Source organism: Carettochelys insculpta, chromosome 5, assembly GCF_033958435.1.
Source record: "Carettochelys insculpta isolate YL-2023 chromosome 5, ASM3395843v1, whole genome shotgun sequence".
NCBI lineage: Eukaryota > Metazoa > Chordata > Testudines > Carettochelyidae > Carettochelys > Carettochelys insculpta.
The window spans coordinates 106,586,905-106,607,022 of NC_134141.1; the positions used below are offsets into that span (position 1 = coordinate 106,586,905).

Consider the following 20,118-nt stretch of genomic DNA (forward strand, 5'->3'; position numbering starts at 1 on the left):
GCTAATGGCGTGTGGATGTAAATTTCCCACGCCTCCCTAGCATATGGGCACGTGATTCGGAGTCTGAAAGAAGCTTTTTGAGATTCCAAAATACACATGGGCTACATCTGCACTAGCCCTTTCCTTTCTGAAGGGGCATGGTAATGAGCGAGTTGGGAAGATGCTAATGAAATGCTCCCATGAATATGCAGTGCCTCATTAGCATATTGGCAGGCACATGTGATTTGAAAGTACCGCTTTCGAATTGCGTGCCACCCTTGTAGACAGGGGCCTTTTGAACGGATCCCCCAGACTTTGAAAGCCCCTTCTTCCTATTTGGTTTTAGGAAGAAGGGGCTTTTGAAGTCCGAGGGGTCCTTTTGAAAGGCCTCTGTCTACATGGGTGGTGCAGAATTCAAAAGAGGCACTTTTGAATTGTGTGTGGCCGCCATTATGCTAATGAGGCACTGCATATTCATGGCAGTGCCTCATTAGCATCTTCCCAACTTACTCGTTACCATGCCCCTTCTGAAAGGAGGGGGCGAGTGTAAACACGGCCGTGCAGACGTGTGGCCTGTGGGGATATTCCGGAAGGAAACCCTCCTTCCAGAAGCCCCTTCTTCCTCCCTCCCAGCTCTGAGGGGAGGGTTAAGTTTCAATAGACATATGATCTCTGGCTCAGCTGAGAGATTTGTCATCTTTTTGATTCCCATCAGTGAGCACAAAACTAGACGGGTTTGGCATTGTCACAGGATGTATAATGAAGTTTCTCACAGCTCTCAGAACCAATAGAAATGGAACAGAGCCAAAATCCTCTATCCAAGCACACACTAACTTTGTGGTTAGTAACAGAGAGTAAGCCGTGCTAGTCTATACACTATCAAAACAAAAAGCAGTCAAGTAGCACTTTAAAGACTAGCAAAATAGTTTATTAGGTGAGTTTTCGTGGGACAGACCCACTTCTTCAGACCATAGCCAGACCAGAACAGACTCAATATTTAAGACACAGAGAACCAAAAACAGTAAGCAACGAGGACAAATCAGAAAAAGATAATCAAGGTGAGCAAATCAGAGAGTGGAGGGGTGGGGGGGGGAAGATCAAGAATTAGATTGAGTCAAGTATGCAGACGAGCCCCTATAGTGACTCAGAAAGTTCCCATCATGATTTCAACCATGTGTTAATGTTCTGAATTTGAATATAAATGTCAGTTCGTCCACTTCTCTTTCTAAAAAGGAGCGATAATGTCTCTTCAGTAACACACATACCTTGAGGTCATTGACAGAATGCCCCATTCCATTAAAATGTTGACTAACTGGTTTGTGGATCTGGAGTGTTTTGATGTCTGTTTTGTGCCCGTTGACCCTTTGTCTAAGGGAGTTAGAAGTCTGTCCAATATACAAAGCATCTGGGCATTGTTGGCACATGATGGCATATATGATGTTAGTAGAGGAGCATGAGAAAGTGCCCATGATTCTGTGAGTAACCTGGTTAGGTCCAGTGATGGTATTTCCAGAGAAGATATGTGGACAAAGCTGGCAGCAGGCTTTGTTGCAAGGAAAGGTTCCAGGACTGGTGTTCCTGGGGTATAGGCTGTGGCTGTTAGTAAGGATCCTCATGAGGTTGGGAGGTTGTCTGTAGGAGAGAACAGGCACGTCACCCAGGGCCTTCTGGAGTGTTGCATCCTGATTAAGGATAGGTTGTAGGTCTTTAATAATTCGTTGCAGTGGTCTGAGCTGGGGGCTGTAGGTGATGACCAGTGGTGTTCTGTTCTTGGCTTTTTTGGGCTGATCTTGGAGTAGCTGGTCTCTGGGTATTCGTCTGGCCCTGTCGATTTGTTTTTTTATTTCTCCTGGTGGGTAATTCAGGTTTATGAATATTTGGTAAAGTTCTTGTAGTTTTAGGTCTCTGTCAGTTGGATCAGAGCAAATGCGATTGTACCTAAGAGCTTGACTGTAAACAATGGATCTAGTCACGTGTGCAGGATGGAAACTAGAAGGGTGTAGGTAAGTATAGCGATCAGTAGGTTTTTGGTACAGTGTTGTACTGATCAGGCCATCCTTGATTAGTACTGTAGTGTCCAGGAGATGTATCTCTTGCATGTTGTAATCGAGGCACAAACAATGCCAAATGAGACACAATCTCAACTATGCTGAATGTTATGCTGTCCAGAGTCTCAAAAATAACCAAGACATCATAATCAAACCAGCTGACAAAGGGGGTGCTGTTGTCATCATGAATAAGTCAGACTATGAACAGGAGGCAGCCAGACAACTCTCCAACACCACATTTTACAGACCTCTCTCTGCTGATCCCACTTTGGAATTCCAAAGGAAATTACAACAACTACTGAAGGAACTCCCTGCTGCTACTGGGGACCTCATTAACTCAGACACACCATCTGAGCCGCAGCCTGGATTATTCTATTTACTTCCCAAAATCCACAAACCTGGAAACCCTGGATGCCCTATCATTTCAGGTATTGGCAACCTTACCACCGGACTATCCAGTTACGTGGACTCCCTCCTCAAACCCTATGCCACCAATGCTCCCAGCTATATCTGAGATACCACTGACTTCCTGAGGAAATGACAAAACATCAGAAAAGTTCCTGATAATGCCATCCTTGCCACAATGGATGTAGCGGCTCTGTACACTAATATTCCACATAAAGACAGATTACAAGCAATCAGGAACACCATCCCTGATGCCACCACAGCCAATCTGGTGTCTGACCTCTGTAACTTTGTTCTCACACACAATCATTTCTGTTTTGGGAACAATTTATACCTCCAGATTAGTGGAACTGCTATGGGCACCCTCATGGCCCCACAATATGCTAATATATTTATGGCTGACCTGGAACAACGATTCCTCAGCTCTCGTCCCCTATTACCACTCCCCTACTTAAGATACATTGATGACATCTTTATGATTTGGACCCGTGGTACAGAGGCTCTAGAAGAATTCCACAGAGACTTTAACAATCTACACCCCACCATCAACTTATGCCTCGATTACAACATGCAAGAGATACATTTCCTGGACACTACAGTACTAATCAAGGATGGCCTGATCAGTACAACACTATACCAAAAACCTGCTGATCGCTATACTTATCTACACCCTTCTAGCTTCCATCCTGCACAGGTGACTAGATCTATTGTTTACAGTCAAGCTCTTAGGTACAATCGCATTTGCTCTGATCCAACTGACAGAGACCTAAAACTACAAGAACTTTATCAAATATTCATAAACCTGAATTACCCACCAGGAGAAGTGAAAAAACAAATCGACAGGGCCAGACGCATACCCAGAGACCAGCTACTCCAAGATCGGCCCAAAAAAGCCAAGAACAGAACACCACTGGTCATCACCTACAGCCCCCAGCTCAGACCACTGCAACGAATTATTAAAGACCTACAACCTATCCTTAATCAGGATGCAACACTCCAGAAGGCCCTGGGTGACATGCCTGTTCTCTCCTACAGACAACCTCCCAACCTCATGAGGATCCTTACTAACAGCCACAGCCTATACCCCAGGAACACCAGTCCTGGAACCTTTCCCTGCAGCAAAGCCTGCTGCCAGCTTTGTCCACATATCTTCTCTGGAAATACCATCACTGGACCTAACCAGGTTACTCACAGAATCACGGGCACTTTCTCATGCTCCTCTACTAACATCATATATGCCATCATGTGCCAACAATGCCCAGATGCTTTGTATAGCTGCGTCTACACGTGCACGCTACTTCGAAGTAGCGGCACCAACTTCGACGTTAGGCGGCGAGACGTCGAAGTCGCTAACCTCATGAGGAGATAGGAATAGCGCCCTACTTCGACGTTCAATGTTGAAGTAGGGACCGTGTAGACGATCCGCGTCCCGCAACGTCGAAATTGCTGGGTCCTCCATGGCGGCCATCAGCTGGGGGGTTGAGAGATGCTCTCTCTCCAGCCCCTGCGGGCCTCTATGGTCACCGTGGGCAGCAGCCCTTAGCCCAGGGCTTCTGGCTGCTTCTGCGGCAGCTGGGGATCTATGCTGCAGGCACAGGGTCTGCAACCAGTTGTCAGCTCTGTGTATCTTGTGTTGTTTAGTGCAACTGTGTCTGGGAGGGGCCCTTTAAGGGAGCGGCTTGCTGTTGAGTCCACCCTGTGACCCTGTCTGCAGCTGTGCCTGGCATCCCTATTTCGATGTGTGCTACTTTGACGTGTAGACGTTCCCTCGCTGCGCCTATTTCGATGTTGGGCTGAGCAACGTCGAAGTTGAACATCGACGTTGCTGGCCCTGGAGGACGTGTAGACGTTATTCATCGAAATAGACTATTTCGATGTTGGCTGCACGTGTAGACGTAGCCTATATTGGACAGACTTCTAACTCCCTTAGACAAAGGGTCAACGGGCACAAAACAGACATCAAAACACTCCAGATCCACAAACCAGTTAGTCAACATTTTAATGGAATGGGGCATTCTGTCAATGACCTCAAGGTATGTGTGTTACTGAAAAGAAATTATCGCTCCTTTTTAGAAAGAGAAGTGGACGAACTGACATTTATATTCAAATTCGGAACATTAACACATGGTTTAAATGGTGATGGGAACTTTCTGAGTCACTATAGGGGCTCGTCTGCATACTTGACTCAATCTAATTCTTGATCTTCTCCCCCACCCCTCCACTCTCTGATTTGCTCACCTTGATTATCTTTTTCTGATTTGTCCTCCTTGCTTACTGTTTTTGGTTCTCTGTGTCTTAAATATTGAGTCTGTTCTGGTCTGGCTATGGTCTGAAGAAGTGGGTCTGTCCCACGAAAGCTCACCTAATACTATTTTGCTAGTCTTTAAAGTGCTGCTTGACTACTTTTTGTTTTGATAAACTTTGTGGTTGTTTGAAATCCATGGTCAAAGCTAGATCCAGACTTTTTCAAACAATCTGTATCTTTGAAATGACTCAAACCCACATGCCTTTTATTTTAAGTGAATTTTGTAATGTTGGTTCAGTTCCGCAGTGACTACAGTTTCAAGCTTAACAGAGTGAAAGTCACTTCTGCAACTTGCTTCAGACTTAGTGTCTCTCAGAATACACAGAAGTCCGGAGGTAATGACCACACACGCACACTTCACGAGTATAGTGATTAATCTGTTTAAAAAATTTTAGCAAGTTACAGTTAAAACTGTGATTACTTGAGTACATAGAAATTCTATACAGACCTATGTACAAGTTACAAACATACCTATACACTCATCCCCCTAGGTAGAGTTAGGAGCTGATGGGCCTCTCATGGTCTTATCAGTAGGGGGATGGTTCCTGGTGGAGTTTGTCATAGCAAGCTCAGTTTTCCTAATCTTGACATCCTCTTTTTTATAATGTTATTCTGCCCATATCTCATTAGCACTTCTGCATACAGCCTACCCTGAGGGTAGGTCAGGGGTTAGCAAAATATCATTATTTGGTATAAGCAAGAAATTATTATTACTGTTAATTTGTTTGTAATATCACTCATTGGTAGATCTTTTCCCATAATCCTATGGTTTAAGGTCATACTTTGTCCACTTACTTATGTCAAGCATTTCTACAATCTAATATGGCTAAGCTAAAATCTTACAGGACTCATCTCACAGGTCTTGCATGTCTGCTCTACTTATTTACATTCCTAATACATTATTGCTTGTAACTACTTATCAGTCTTACACTTTTATAATCCTACAATTTAGCCCTATGTAACCTATGGTGATTAAAAACGTTAGTTCATTATAGCATCACACAATAAATGAACAATAAAGCAAAATCACTGGCTGCATGCCAAATCTGAAAAATTCTGCTCCTTGGGGTGTTTGTGATTGGGATCTATATTTTGCAAGCTAAGATAGCTTTGCACAATTTTTCTGAGACTGAGTTAACCAAAGCACAAATCCATTCATCTACTACTTACCATGAGGGAATAGTGAAGGGGAAAACAAAGTCAGTGATATTTTACCCAAGTGAGATGTACAGAATTTTACCTAAATCCCATCTCTACTGTTGTTTATTATTTGCATTTTGTTAATACCATGAAATGCCACTTTGCTAAGAGATCTACACTCTGTAATGAAGACAAATCTTTGGGACATGAGCTTACAGTTTTATGTCCTGTCATCTTTTTTTTGTTCTTCTCAAAATTTTGTTGCTATATTTTATTCTCCCCCTTACAAATTTATTTTACCCTCATTCTCCTAATTCACATTTTATCCTAAACCCTTTAAAAATGATTTCCTGTGGCAAGCAATGCAAAATGAGAATGTGCTTTATATTGTATGGTTTGCGTTATTCTCTTTGGTTTCTATCTTAACATTGTGCAGCTGGCCTCACCTGGGGGATGCCTGCTCCAGTTTTGTAAGTTATTTGTTCACTTTATTCCTCCCCTGTGGCAAACGGTGCAGCAAGCAGCAATTCCAGTCTGGCTCTGTCAGGTTGCCAGAGACATGGAGTACAAGTGAATACAGCAGCTGTTTCTTTGAAGCAGCAGGGGAATCAAGTATAATATCTTGCGCTCTACAATTACTAAGCAGAAGGCATCGTTTTTTGTTTGTTTGTGCTGAGCAGGAACTGTCACTGGCACAGGGATGACAAGGTATGAGGGATGTATTTTGCTGGAATCACCACTCACCCCATCATTTGCCTTTAGGATGTAGCCAGAGCTTGGATGAACTCTTCTGAAAAAATGCTGGGAGCAGGATAAACTAATAACAGACTGAGGTCACTGCTGCTGGGCTCGGATGAAAGAGCACTGTGGGGCAGGAATGTTTTGATAGACAGTGGCACATCCCCTTTAAGTGATGATCTTCATTAGTGGGCAAATTTTGTTGCCTTTGCACAGACAGGAACTTGAGTAGTTGAAAGAAAGGAGGAAATAAGTCTTGCCCCCAGACTGGAGAGTTGCTGAGTATGGGCTCCAAAACTACTGCTGCAGCCTAAAGTTTATGGTTCTACCTGACCCTCTGCTCCCAGCCTGTGTGCTTTGTAGGAGTGAGGAGTGATGGATCTCTGTAGTCTGATCTGGATCAAGCTTTCACAGAGTAAAGAAGATTAAGGTCTGATTATCGCCCTTTGCTGCACTCCTCCAAGGGCAGGGCTGAAGTGAGAAGATAGGTCTTCCTTCACAGAAAGGGTGGATAAAGGACTCTCGGATGGGAAGCACCTTCTCTCATGAGTAGGACCTTACCAAATTCACATCCATATAGGGTCATCTCCAGGATTAAACATCCACACACCTTTCAGTGTGTGTTCTGTTTTATTTCTGTTTCATGTTTTCCTTCAGACAGTAAACTCTGTGAGGAAAGAGGTTATCTTTTTGGTGTTGGCTCCTACCTCTTCAGTATGGTGTTCATTTTTAGAATTGCTTTTAAATGATTTTTGCAAACAGCAAAAGTTCATCTTGTAGTTCAAAGCTCTAGAAATCTTCATGCTATGAATGATCTTTCAGAGGTTTTTTCATTGAGGCAAGAGTGATGGGATATTGGCACCACTCTGAGGGGTTAATAAAGCCCTAAGGAGGCTAAGCAGGAGACAGACAGTTAGAGAGGGTTTGGGAGGAGTAGTCAATCAATGCATGGCAGGCCCATATAAGAAGAGCTGCAGGGCAGAGTAGTTTTAGTTACTCTGTGGAGCTCAAAGAGGGAGATTTGGGTGCTGACAGGTAAAAGTTAACATCGTGGACAGAGGCTACCAGAGGCTGGAGAAGCTAGAGAGCTCCTGGCTGGCTGCTGGGGTTTGAGGCTAAGGACCTGCAGCAAGAGAGTGCTGGGACCATGGGGAAGTGGCCAGACAATTGGCTGCAGATACCACTGGGAAAGTGGCAGGACATTGGGACTTCAGAACTCACGTCTGGCAATGTCACAAAGAGGGTACTGCGATTCTTGGAGTGGTGTGGGTCCAGGATCAGAAGTGACTGCAGGTCACGCGCCTTTGGGAAGGGACATACTCATCTGCAGAGGTAATCTCTGAGACCCCCAGCAGGAGGTGCCAGTAAAGATAGGCAAGTCTATGCAGAAATTACTGACTCCAAACAGCTCCACAGTTGAATAACAGTTATCCACCTTTTTATGGATAGCTCCATCCACCAACAATTTTATAGCATGTGGAAAAGCAATAAAACGTCTTGTGAGACTGATACAGCTCTTGAAGCAATGGCTCATAGGGTAATTGTAACCACATAGATGAGTGACTATTACTTGGAACAGCTCCCACAATGGAACATTAATAACCACTGCTTTGCACTGCATTGCATTATTGCTAGACAAATCTGTGAAAATTAGCAAAAGAGAAAAACTTGGCTTTAAGAGTGAACCAAGGTGATATTTTTAATGAAAAAGCAAACTTGTTCAATGTGAGGATTTTGAACAAAGACGCTTGCAATTCTTTGTGAAGCCCATCTGACAGCTTCTTGGTGGGTTAGAACAGATGATATCCAAATGATGTTGGCTGTCAAAATAAATGAGGCTGTAACAGATGTGCATTTGTCCAGGCAGCAATGAGAACAGCATGTATCCTATCTGTTTCTGTTTTCCACTTCCATTTTCTAACAGTGTATTTTAATGCAGATAAACTGGATTAGGACTGTTTTGATCAGTCTAAACTGGAGTTAATGTAAACCACTTAACTTTTATCCAAGCACACTCTGCTGATTTCTGCCAGACTTTGGATGAGAAGCTGTTCTGTCCAGGCTTGATGAACTGAAGCAGTAGAGTTGAGTGTAATTATTGGCATGCTAATACTATACCTGGTGTTGTTTTTCCCTGCAGCCTTTTTTCCCAGGAGGGAAGAGTCTACTTCAGGTTCCCATTTTGGTGCAGTTAAAAATAGGGAAAAGTTATTTTTGATGGAAAATTGGGCCTTTGACTAAGTGAAAATTATCATGAAATGAATTTACTCTGCTTTTTTTTTGTCCTTTTTGTTGTCAAAAACTGAATGCTAAACAGTTTGATTCCAATCTGCAGTAGCAGTGTTTTGTGGCAGTTGTAGTTCATGCTTTCATTCTCCTCCATGTGCTGGGCTCCCTAGCTTGACTTGGGTTGTCAATTTTTTTTTTGCTGAGAAGTAAAATAATTGCCAAATGTTCCTTGGGTGGGGTGAAGGAGGAGGAGGAGGAGAAGAAAGGCAGTATACTTTTTTTCCAGCCAGCTCTCATCCACTTACATACTGTAGTTTTCATAAACAAGTAAAGAAGTATGGGTTAAATGATACCAGTTTTACTGCATCACTTTTTTCTTGGGCCAAACATCTGTCTCAGTGAGCACAAATAGGTCATCCCCAGTGTGAATGCATTTCAGATATCAGAATTCTGTCTTCTAAACTGTGAGGGTCAAGCAGTGGACCACATGCTTTCTTGACTTGAAGTTTTCCTTATCAGTTGGAGCTCTGCTGGGCACCTTGATTGTTTCTTCACCTTCCTTTGTTACACTGGGTTATGTTCATGATTCAGAAGAGAATGAAGTGCATGAATAACAAACGTTCACAAACACTGACTGACGGCTCAAAATAGCAAAGGAAATTTCCCTCAGTGGTCACTACAAAAAGGTACTAAACTAAAGCTCTTAAGATGAAGAATAATTAAAACTTTCCTCTGTTCAGCATGGATTGTTGCCTTTCATGATTCATACTATGGTAGCTCTAGAGTTTATATTACATTAATTAACACATCAGCAGGTAACTTTTAAGCTACAAACCTGTTTGTACAATAACTTCTACACAAACAGCACTGATGGGCACAGAAAACAAACTTTCATTGAGAAGAAATAAACAGGAAATTGAAGGCAGTGTATTTTTTTCTCTTTTTAACTTGTCTACCTAATTACTTAAGAATCCTTTAAAAAAACATAGGAAACAGGCAAGCAAACTCTGTTTACACTATTTTCTACCCTACCTCCCTACTTCGAAGGGAGGGTGTTAAGTAGGGTGTGGGGAGTTTATTAATGAAGTGCTGAGGCGCATATGCAGCACGTCATTAGGCAAATTCCCCACGCCCCTGGGGCAACTTCGAAGTGTTAAACTTCCAAGTGTCGACTCACATCTAGCCGCAGCTCACCTGCCGGTACTTTGAAGTCCCTTTACTCCTCAAAATTTACTCAAAAGGAGTAAGGGGACTTCAAAGTTGCCCAAGTACTGCGAAGTACCGGCGGGTGAGCCACGGCTAAATGCGAGCCGGCACTTCGAAGTTTAAAACTTTAAAGTTGCCACGGGGGGAATTTGCTTAATGAAGTGCTGCATATGCACCACAGCACTTCATTAATAAACTCCCAACACCTTACTTACCATCCTCCCTTTGAAGTAGGGAGGTAGTGTAGACACAGCAGTTCCCTTAATAAGGCTTATAGAAATAGAATTTATCAAGGTTTTAGTGCTGAAATAACACTTTCATTTGATGAATATTCCTGAGGGTAGAAAAAGAGATGTAATCTTATTTATTCCTGCTAATTTATAGCGTGCTGATAATTATTGCTAGCATAGAAGGATATATAATAAACTATGTATGTACCGACTGGAGTCTGTTTTCATTGTTCTTCATTCAACCCTAGTATAGGCTTTTATAGGTGTAGATGATGTTGTGCATATATAAAAATCTAATTCCTACCTGAATTCAATTAGCCTCAGTTAATAATTGCATTGCCTTAATCTGAAATGTTTTGAGAATACACTTTTAAAAGATTTATGAATTTAGGTTATTCTATTTTTCGGTTATTTAGGTTGAACCTCTCTAACCCAGAATTCTCTTGTCTGACAACATTCATAATTGCCATGATTTTAGTTACCTGGTTAACCATTTCTCTTGGGTGTGGCCAAATTTTCTGTGGTCCCATAAAGTTTGTTTACAGCCACCAGTCCTGGCTCTCAGTGTTCTGCGCTGTTATTTAGCCCTGAATTACCCCCAACTGTCTTTTAATACCTAGTAAACAATGGAAGTATTGGTAACAAGTTAGACAATAGTGACCTTCCATGGTCCGTCAAATTCTCTCGTTTGGCACAGGTCAGGTTCCGAGGGGAGAGAGTTCAGTGTGTAGTAAGACTTTATGAAAGATATGAGGTTTAGGGACCACTGTGAATGAAATATTACTTAGTGTTTGAGTATCCCGTTTTCTCTTTGGTTTGTTTTTGAGACAGATGGATTCATGCTTCTCAATAAACAGCTTACTATTTATCTTGTGCTGCCAGTTAAACATGAGCTAGTGATGGGTGGAGCTTGTTCTTGAGGAAATAATCAGGTGATAGCACCCAAGTCTCTGGAGACTGCAGGATATCTCCTATGAACAGCCTCTAGCTTTTGATGACCAACACTTCTCATAGCAGTCACAGCGTGAACTGGCATGAGAACAGCTTCCCACTTGGACTGTCACCCCTCCAGTTCTTATCACAAGTGAAAAGTGGAAATGAGATAAACTTACCTGAACATTGTTAGAAAACAGAAAATGATTCAGTACTAGAAATGGGTGAAAATTTTGAAGGAGTTTTTAGTTCTTGTAGAACTGGCTAGGCCATCCGTCCCTTACACATATAGGACCAAAAAAGGGGCTTGGCCAATATCTTATACATCAGCACAGATTGTGTCACCATCTGTAAATGGTAACATGGGGGCTAATACACATTTTATTGTCTGTCTTCATTACTCCTTCAGCCATAGCTATAGAATCTGTGGCTCTGTTTACACCATGAGTTAGGGGCATGAGCCTCAGCTGGTAATAGCTTGTTGTAAACTACCGCAAGTACAAACAGTAGTGGCAGTGGAGGCATGGCTCAGCTGTGCTGAGTACATAACGCAGGTAGGTACAAACCCAGTTCAGGTGAGTTTGTACTTTACATGGCTAAGGTGTGCTGCTGCTGCTGCCTACTCATACTTGCATTAGATCTTATTGACGTATTGTAAGTATATGCATATGAGCAGGGAATCACCCTCTTAGTTTGTAGCAGCTCCTAATTTGTATTGATAGGTAACTTCTTTCATATTTTCCAGATGTATATACCCCGGATTCTGTAATTTGCACTCCAGCTTATGTGATGAAGTGGGTTTTAGCCATGACAGTTAATGACTTAGCGCATTTGTTAGTCTCTAAGACGTCACAGGACTAGTTGTTCTGCAATGTGAGAGGACTACCTAGATATTGGACCCAGTCTTTGTTGCACCTACACAACCTGGCACAAGGCTTACACATGCCACTGTAGAATTAATGGGTGGCATTAACCAATCTTATGGGGCAGCCAAACTTTTCTAAAATTTTTCAGAGAGGCTGGTACCACTCACAGTGCTGGGTACTTGTTACAGATCCATGAAAACAGCATAGAGTTCCTTGTTTTGTTCAGCATGTTTTTGCTGAAACTGTTCACAATGAAAATCATGTCTCTAGTGCTCTGAGTTGATCTGAATTCTCATTGGGTTTCCTGTAGAACATCTCTAACAATGTTTTAACAAGCTGACTGAGCAAAAACCGAGTGAGGATTTTACTACCATGTGTGTAATAGCCAACAGGAAGGCTGAACTATCTGAACATATCTTTGTAAATGTGTCTGTGGGTATGAATCAAGTCAGTTAGTTTAATACATCTATCCATTTGCAATCAGCATAAATGGTAGAGTATGGAAAGTTTTAAGTCCTGAGCCTGCTCACTTAAAGAGAAGAGTGCAGACAGTAGCTTTTCAGTGTAACATAAAATTGCTCTTACTTCACATTATAGTGATTATTGTCTGGGCAAGGTTTCCAACTGTTTCAAAAACTTCCAAAGTTCACCTGAAAAGAAGGACCATTAATGAACCCGTTCACCTTTCCACTGGAAAAATGTTAGACACACAATGTTTAAGATGGTTCAAACAATCTAATGTTAGTAGAATATAAGATCTACAGTACTGGCTGTGGAGCAAATTGATATATATATATATATATTTTTACAGCAGATGAAAGTTGACCTTTCTCCTTGTGTAAAAGCAAAATCATTGTGTTGTGGAAAGTATTGTATTTGCTCAATCCCATGGCATTAGAACAGTCGATATTTCATCCCAGGCATTTTATGTTGTTATAGTCATGCTAATGTCTAACTGTTAATGTGGTCCAAAGGCTGGTGAGGGTAAGTCTGCAAGACAACAGCAAATGCCCCCTTATTCAGATGCCTCATAAATGAATCCCAGAGTGCTGAAAAATATCAGTCCTCCCAATATATCTGGAAGGTCATTACCATGTAGTAAGTAAATAATTTTCTGTGGGCCTGGGAATAGCTCTGAAATCGGGGATTGCTTCACTATTGCTGCATGTATAAATCGTTTCAGTTCACAGCACTGCAGCACCCCTTAGTTTTATTATGAGTGTCATGAGTCTCTGATAGTGACACCAGCTCTCTGAGGTCTTTCAGTTCAGAATGACGTGAGGAATACTGACACATCCAGGCATTAATAAATTGAGACGATTTAAAAATGTCTTTTGAGTTCTTGTTTGGCTGCTGTTTACTGAGTCTTTTGTGTTGGTATTTCCAAACTTTTGTCTACAACAGAGAGATATTTTGTATTAGATTCTCCCTTAGTCCAAAGATTCCAGGATCTGATCGTTGAAGACAAACACAAAATATAGCAAGATTCATGATAAAAATCATGAGTCAGCAACTCTGTGTAAGGGCCAGAACATCTCCCCAGCAACTGGGCTAGTAGGAGCACATCAAACCTATCCTCTGCTTGCTACACTGGTTTCTTACAAAATGTCAGGTCAAGCTCAAGGTCTTGATCCTTATCTTCAGAGCAGTCAAAGCCTCAGCCCCAGGGCAGCTAACGACCTACAAAAGCTCTGGGATTAAGACTGTGATCAGAAGCTCTACTCCTGGTGCACAATGGAAGTGTGTATCACAAGCTTTAATGTCATATGTGTAAGGCTCTGTCTACACTGAGCCCTAATGCCGACAGTTTCATGCAAATAAGCAGTCTTGAAAATGCCAAATGACTGCTCGTTTGCATATTCTCATGGTTAATGTTCATATTCATGGCACTCTATGCATATTCATGGAAGAACTCAAGCCTTGTAAACATGGGTCTGCCGATAATGAGGTTTTTGTCTACACAGTGTGGGTTCATGTCTACACAGTGTGGGTTCTGTGGTAAATATGCAAATTATCGTCATAAATATGCACATTATCCATGCAAATATGCAAATGGATTGCCATTTTGCATTTTCAAAGCTTTTTATTTGCATCAGTGGGGCTCAGTGTAGACACAGTCTAGGAGACCAGTTTCTTCTTGTGGGCAGATAATAGAAACTAAAGCCCATCGCACATCTTGCCATCTTAGTCCAGTTACAAGGTGCTGTGATGTTGTCTTCTCTTATGGAGGAGAGGTGTCAATAAAATAAGAAAAGTCATATTCTAGCAAAACACTACTTTGCACATACACTTCTCCAGGACAGTGCCTCACCTGCCAGTGTGGCCCATAGAATATCAGGGCTGGGATTTTTAAAGCAAGCCCATGAAATCAAGATTGGGTGTCTTTAATATTGACAAGGGTACTGAGAGTCTTGCTGGGCTCTGAGCAAGGTGTGTGTGAGGAGTTCTATGCTCCCAGGAGAGGCAGGTCCTCAGCAGAAGGGGAAAGCTTGGGGCAGCCAGCCCTCAGCGTTGCCTGGAGCACACTGCACTGGCCCCTCCCCAGTGGGAAAAGCATGCCTGTGTCACTGAGAGGTCAGAGGAGAGTTAAGGCTTTTGTAAATTGTGAGACAAGAAAGGGCCACTAGGATCATCTAGTCTGAGCTTTGGTGTAATACAAGCCATGGCATTTCATCTTGTAATTCCTGCAGTGGCGGGAGTTATTGTTCCCCATCACGCAAAAGCCTTTATGCTGGTTTTGTTACTTAGGTCACAGATGCACAGCTCTAGACACACAAAAGACAATGCTGCTCTATGACGAACGCAGCATTTTGACTAACTTTGCTCTTTCGGCAGCATTGTTAAAGTCTGAAAACCTTTGCCTTGATGAAAAGAAGCATAGGTTCTCAGAAGGGAGTTCATCTGTGCAACTCTTGTAAGCTGGGCATAGCAGAGCTTTGATGCTAGCACACTGCCAAAGAGGTGCCCTCCACTTTTATTACCCTCAAGTGCTGAGTTCCTAGCAAGACTTCAAAGTTCCCCTTTTTGTATCTTGTTACAAAGGAAAAATAAGGAGTATAAAACCCAGGTGTTGTTTTCACATAAAACTGTTGTTACACATGGCTAATTTGTCAGAAAAGTCCAAAGCTGCTGATGTGAGGGAACATTCGACCTCATCCATATTTGAATCACAGAGCTGGACCGATATAGTTGAAATTAACATCTCTGCACTTATTTTCAGACTGGATATTTCCGTCTGCCCCATGGGGACTACTTCATTGAGCCTGTTAAAAAGCATCCAACAGCAAAGGGAACACCATATCCACACATAATCTACAGGGCAAATATCCTTCAGAAGGCTTTAAGACAGCGACGGGAGACCACTACAGGTAAGGAAAGAGGCCATGCATTGAATGGTATGAATTTTGTTGGACCTTTTTGCTTGTCGGTTGCTGAATTATTTAACCTTACCTTTCCTTCCCAAATATTTACACCCTTCTTTTACAAGTGGCAGCTTTTTATAAATACCGAAGCCAGGAATTAGCAGTAGGGTGCATCAGAGTGAAAGGCATGGAATAGTTTCGTGGCTCACTGTGTCTGATTTGCAGAGTTTCCTGGATGTTTTTTTAACCTTAGTGTGATTTCAACTTTGTATTTCATTGGAGGTAAAGCTTGCGAGTATCCATCTGATCCATTCTATGTAGAACCCTTCAGCTCTTTGTCAGTCACACCCAGGCAGTGCTCAGATAGGTCCAGATGCATGCGGCCAGATGTTCAACTGGTGTAAATCAGTAGAGCCCCTCTGATGTCAGTGTAGCCATGTACACTTAAACTCTGACTTTAATGATACCAACTTCCCTTTCATGTTGTCAGGAAAATTAAACAAAATCACACCACGTTTTAGTTATCAGTTCTAGAGATCATCTCTGTGGTTAAATCTCAGTATTTCAGATTTCAGCATAATGGTTGTAGGATTATCTAAAGCCCCATACCTAGCTGTATTAAAGTGCCTCTATTGAATTGTCCTATTCCGTGGTTACAATTTTGGAGGTATTGTTTGTGATAATATGAGTTGTGGAAGAGGATAATTAGGTGATCTAAATGTTACTGCACTAATATGGGTACAATTCTTGTTGTTGGTTGGGAAACCCTGAAATAATGGATCTTAACTGTAGGGTGCTCCTTTTCTCCCTTATTCTGGTATTTAGTACATTGCAGATTAGATGTTGACTGTCCTACTTTCACTGCCTGCATTTGTTCCTTGGTATTTGGAAAATTTTCAATCTAGCCTGGACAAAACATTAGTAAACACATTTGTAAACACACATATAAATAAAGGAAAAGAAAAAAACCTTCATTGGCAGAAAGTCTGATTAGAGGATCGTATCTAGGTTAATCACAAATTTCTAGAAGTGGAGTTGCAGTGTATTCAGCTTGAGAATATGTTAGAAATTATAGTGGTTAAAAAGGCTAATTCATTCTCAGGGATGAAAACAGACTGATAATTAGACTCCTGTCTTTCTGAGCCATGACTGCTGCTGAAGTTTTAATTACATGTCCTGCTAATTGTGGAGTAAAAGGAGCAGAAAATCTCTCCTTCTCTTCTCAGTCTCATTAAGGCCTCTACAGCTCTAAACCTAGAGTAATATTTGCTATTTGCTGACATGAGCAATCAATCAATGGGACCTGTGCTTGAATATATAAAGTGCCCCATCTGTATTGCTAAGTACAGTGTCCTCTGAAAAATGGGTTCCTAGGCATCTCAAATTGGGCACTCAAAATTAGTGACTACTTTGGATGTTAATCTCTGTGCCTCAGCTGGCCATATTTAATATTAGAATAGTACCTTCTCATCTCTCATCAGTTTTATGAGGTTAATTAATCTTTATGAAGCACTTGGGTGGTACATAGGGATGAGTACCATACAAATGCCCGTGAGGGAATTTCATAATTCTGTCTTCAGATCGGGGTTTGAATAGTGTGCAGTAACTACAACCTAGGGTAATCCAGGGAAAAGTGAGAAGAAAGTGAACTATTGAATAGCTCACATTAAGTGAGCATTGTTTATTCTGCACACTGAGTGAGGTGGGGTCCTATGTGAAAATGGAATGGAATCGAGGTTATTAAATACGGGATCAAAATGGATACACAGAAGGAGAGCCAATTAAGGCTGCACAGACCACCTTAATTCTGGCAGTTACCAACTTTTGAGTGCTTGACTTTGCAACCTGTATTTCTTGTGATTCCATTTTGTATGTAACATTAGGTAAAGTGTAATTCTAATGTGTTAGAATACTGCTAAAATCTTTTCTCTGCCAACTCTCCCTTCCATGTAGGCTAGTTTCACCTCAAAATAAGACTTAGGAATTGCATACGGAGTCCACTTTATTACAGCACCAGGAGCCTGAAGCTGCTTACATCTTTTTAATTCTGTTCTAAGTGATGGAATGTAGGGAGGGGTGTATTTTGTTTATCTTGCTCTGTCCAAAAATCTCCTTCAGACTAGTTAAACCTGGGATTGGATCTGAGCCATCTGTACTGCAGAGCGGGAAGAAAATCATTCTTCCACTAAGCTCTTAATCTCCTCTATCTCAGAGTCTGAATTTAGTCAAGGTGAGGAGTCACCAGCACCAGCTGTTTCTTTCTAGCCTGTCGAAATGGAAGCAGCTTATTCTACCTGTGGTCAGAGGCACTGGAGCAATTTGTATAGTGGAGGGTGCTGAGAACCATTGACCCAAACTGCAAACCCTTGTATCTAATGGAATCCACTCCATGCCAGGAGGTGCAGCACCAACCCCAGAGCCCCAGGGTTCAGCACCTATGCCTGTGGTTTGGCTAACCCAAGTTTCTTCCACTGGCAGTTTGTGCAATAGGTGCACACCTTTTTCAAAGAGCATGACTGAGTTTGCAGAGTATGTGGAGTCTGCCTCAAGAGGAAATGTAAAATTTATCATGTTTCAGAGACAGAGAGTAATTAGTGTAGAAGCCCACAGCTAGGCCTGATCCAACTCCTGTGGAAGTCTATGGAGATCTTTCCACTGACAGCAGTGGGAGTTGATTCAGTCCCCTATGGCACTAATATTTCAGTATGTCCAGTACCTTCCATCTAGGAGAGGACGCTCCCTGCTTTTCTGTACAGATTTAAGGAAAAATAATCAAGGAGATGCTTGTTTGAGGAAAGAAAATTTTGATGCTGAATGATTTTAAGTCAGTCTAACTTGACTGAACTAAGTCTCAGGAACTGTACATTTCTTGGAAAGTTTATGTAAGAGTGTGAGTGTGTGTGTGTGCGCGCGCTAAAAACTAATAAATTCCTCAACGATTTTAAAAATCCTTTTTAGAAGCAGTTCAAACTGCTTGTGGTGTTTTTTCAGAAAAATTGGAACTACATTGGGACAATAGCAGATGTGGATTTTAAAAAAAATTAAAAATTGGGTTTGCTGGTTGTGATGGATTAGTATATGCCTTTATCTGTGACAGTGTGCACACTTGAGTGGTGTGTAGTATACAGGTGCTGCACACCTGGCTAACACAGGTATAAACAGCAGTGTAGGCAATGAGACATGGCTCAGATGAACAGAGTGAATTGAGAGCCCGACGTGGCTGAATCCCCAGTCTATATATCCTATATGGGCTCTCTACATGCTCAAGCAGTGTCTCATGTCTACATTGGTAATTTTAGCAACATACTCAGTGCTGCTCAGTCCATTGCATAGAGTAACAATTCAGATAAATGCAAAAGGACTATTGCAAAATCCACCATCTCTTTATCTTAGGTAATTTTATGGCCCTATTTAGCAAAGTGGCTGAGCCCTGCACAGTCTCCTAGTAATGTGTCTGTCTTTACAACACTGGTGTGAGATTCGGGACAGAGGCACCTCCTGTTAGTTCTCTGTGTGCAGAAGCTGTAGGGCTCCACTACAGAGCAGAGATCTGTGGCACACTCAGGGTTTTCCTCCATCCTCCTTAGAGTGGATTTGCATCCCAGAATGAATATGTTGCCATGGCACCTCCTGCTGGTTACTCAGGGACTTAACTCATTCTCCTCAGTAGGGCATCTTCCTCTGGAGGATGTATGGTCCATCACCACTCCTTCCCCTGTGTGTGCTCTGTTCTGGACCCACATCACTCCCAGGATCACCGTGTCCTCTCCAGGACACTGCCCTCTGGCAGTGCCCACTACAATCCCTTCTCCTCTTCCAGGGTTCTCAGTAGTCCTTGTCCAGTGACTTCACCAGTGTGGCCAACTGCAGCTTCTATCTAGTGCTCTTTCTCAGGGACAAGCCACAGCTCACACTGGCCACAGTTGGTGTGGCTAGATGTCGTGCAAGGCAGGAGGGACGGGACTCATGCCAGCCGACTATTCTGAGTCCCGGCCCAGGTTCCCTCTGGTGGCAGCCTGCCTTGCTCTTCTCCCCTTTGCTGCCTTACTCCCTGGGCCGCTACCCCTGTGACTCCCTGGCACTTTTCTCATCCTTATGTCAGGGCCAGCAGTCTGGCAGGTGTAAAGTTGGAGCCTTTCCCAAGATCCTGTTAGTTTGCCCAGCACTGCTCTAGGTAAGTTGCTAGCAGATACTGGGATCTGGCCCTACACCTTCCCTGGTCAGGACACCAACTAACCCAGCTCTGCCAGAGGAGCTCCTGAGGTGCAGGGCTGCCCCAGCAAGTTGTCCAGCAATTGGCTGCTTCTAAGCCCTTTTCTAATTGTACAGAGGGGCTGCGCAGGCTCCTTTCAACTTGCACTAACGCCTTCCTTGCAGTAGTGGACCACTCACCCAACTACAGTTGGGAAGGATGATTGAAAGATAAATTAATATCTTTACTCCTTACTTATGTTCTATAAACTAGAAAAATGCTACAGTCTCTAATATGTTAGCATCATTCTCGTCCCTGAGCTCTGGCAATAATGATATAAGCCAAGATCCGGTTTGCAACATCCTCAGTATTTTTGGATACTCTGACAAAAAACAATATGTTACTGGAAATGAAGACTGCGATAGCATTATGCAAATTAGAAATCTGTGCATGTGATGTACATTTTCATTACTGCTTCTGCTTCG

The 20,118-nt window shown here is 42.4% G+C and overlaps 1 protein-coding gene across 1 annotated transcript in view; it reads left to right on the top strand.

Annotated features, from left to right (window-relative positions):
* ADAMTS12 (ADAM metallopeptidase with thrombospondin type 1 motif 12) overlaps positions 1-20,118 on the top strand; it is a 278,989-nt gene that overhangs the window by 84,757 nt on the left and 174,114 nt on the right. Inside the window, exon 3 of the mRNA XM_074995694.1 lies at positions 15,300-15,447. Coding sequence (XP_074851795.1) covers positions 15,300-15,447 — 148 coding nt within the window. The remainder of the gene's footprint in view (positions 1-15,299; positions 15,448-20,118) is intronic.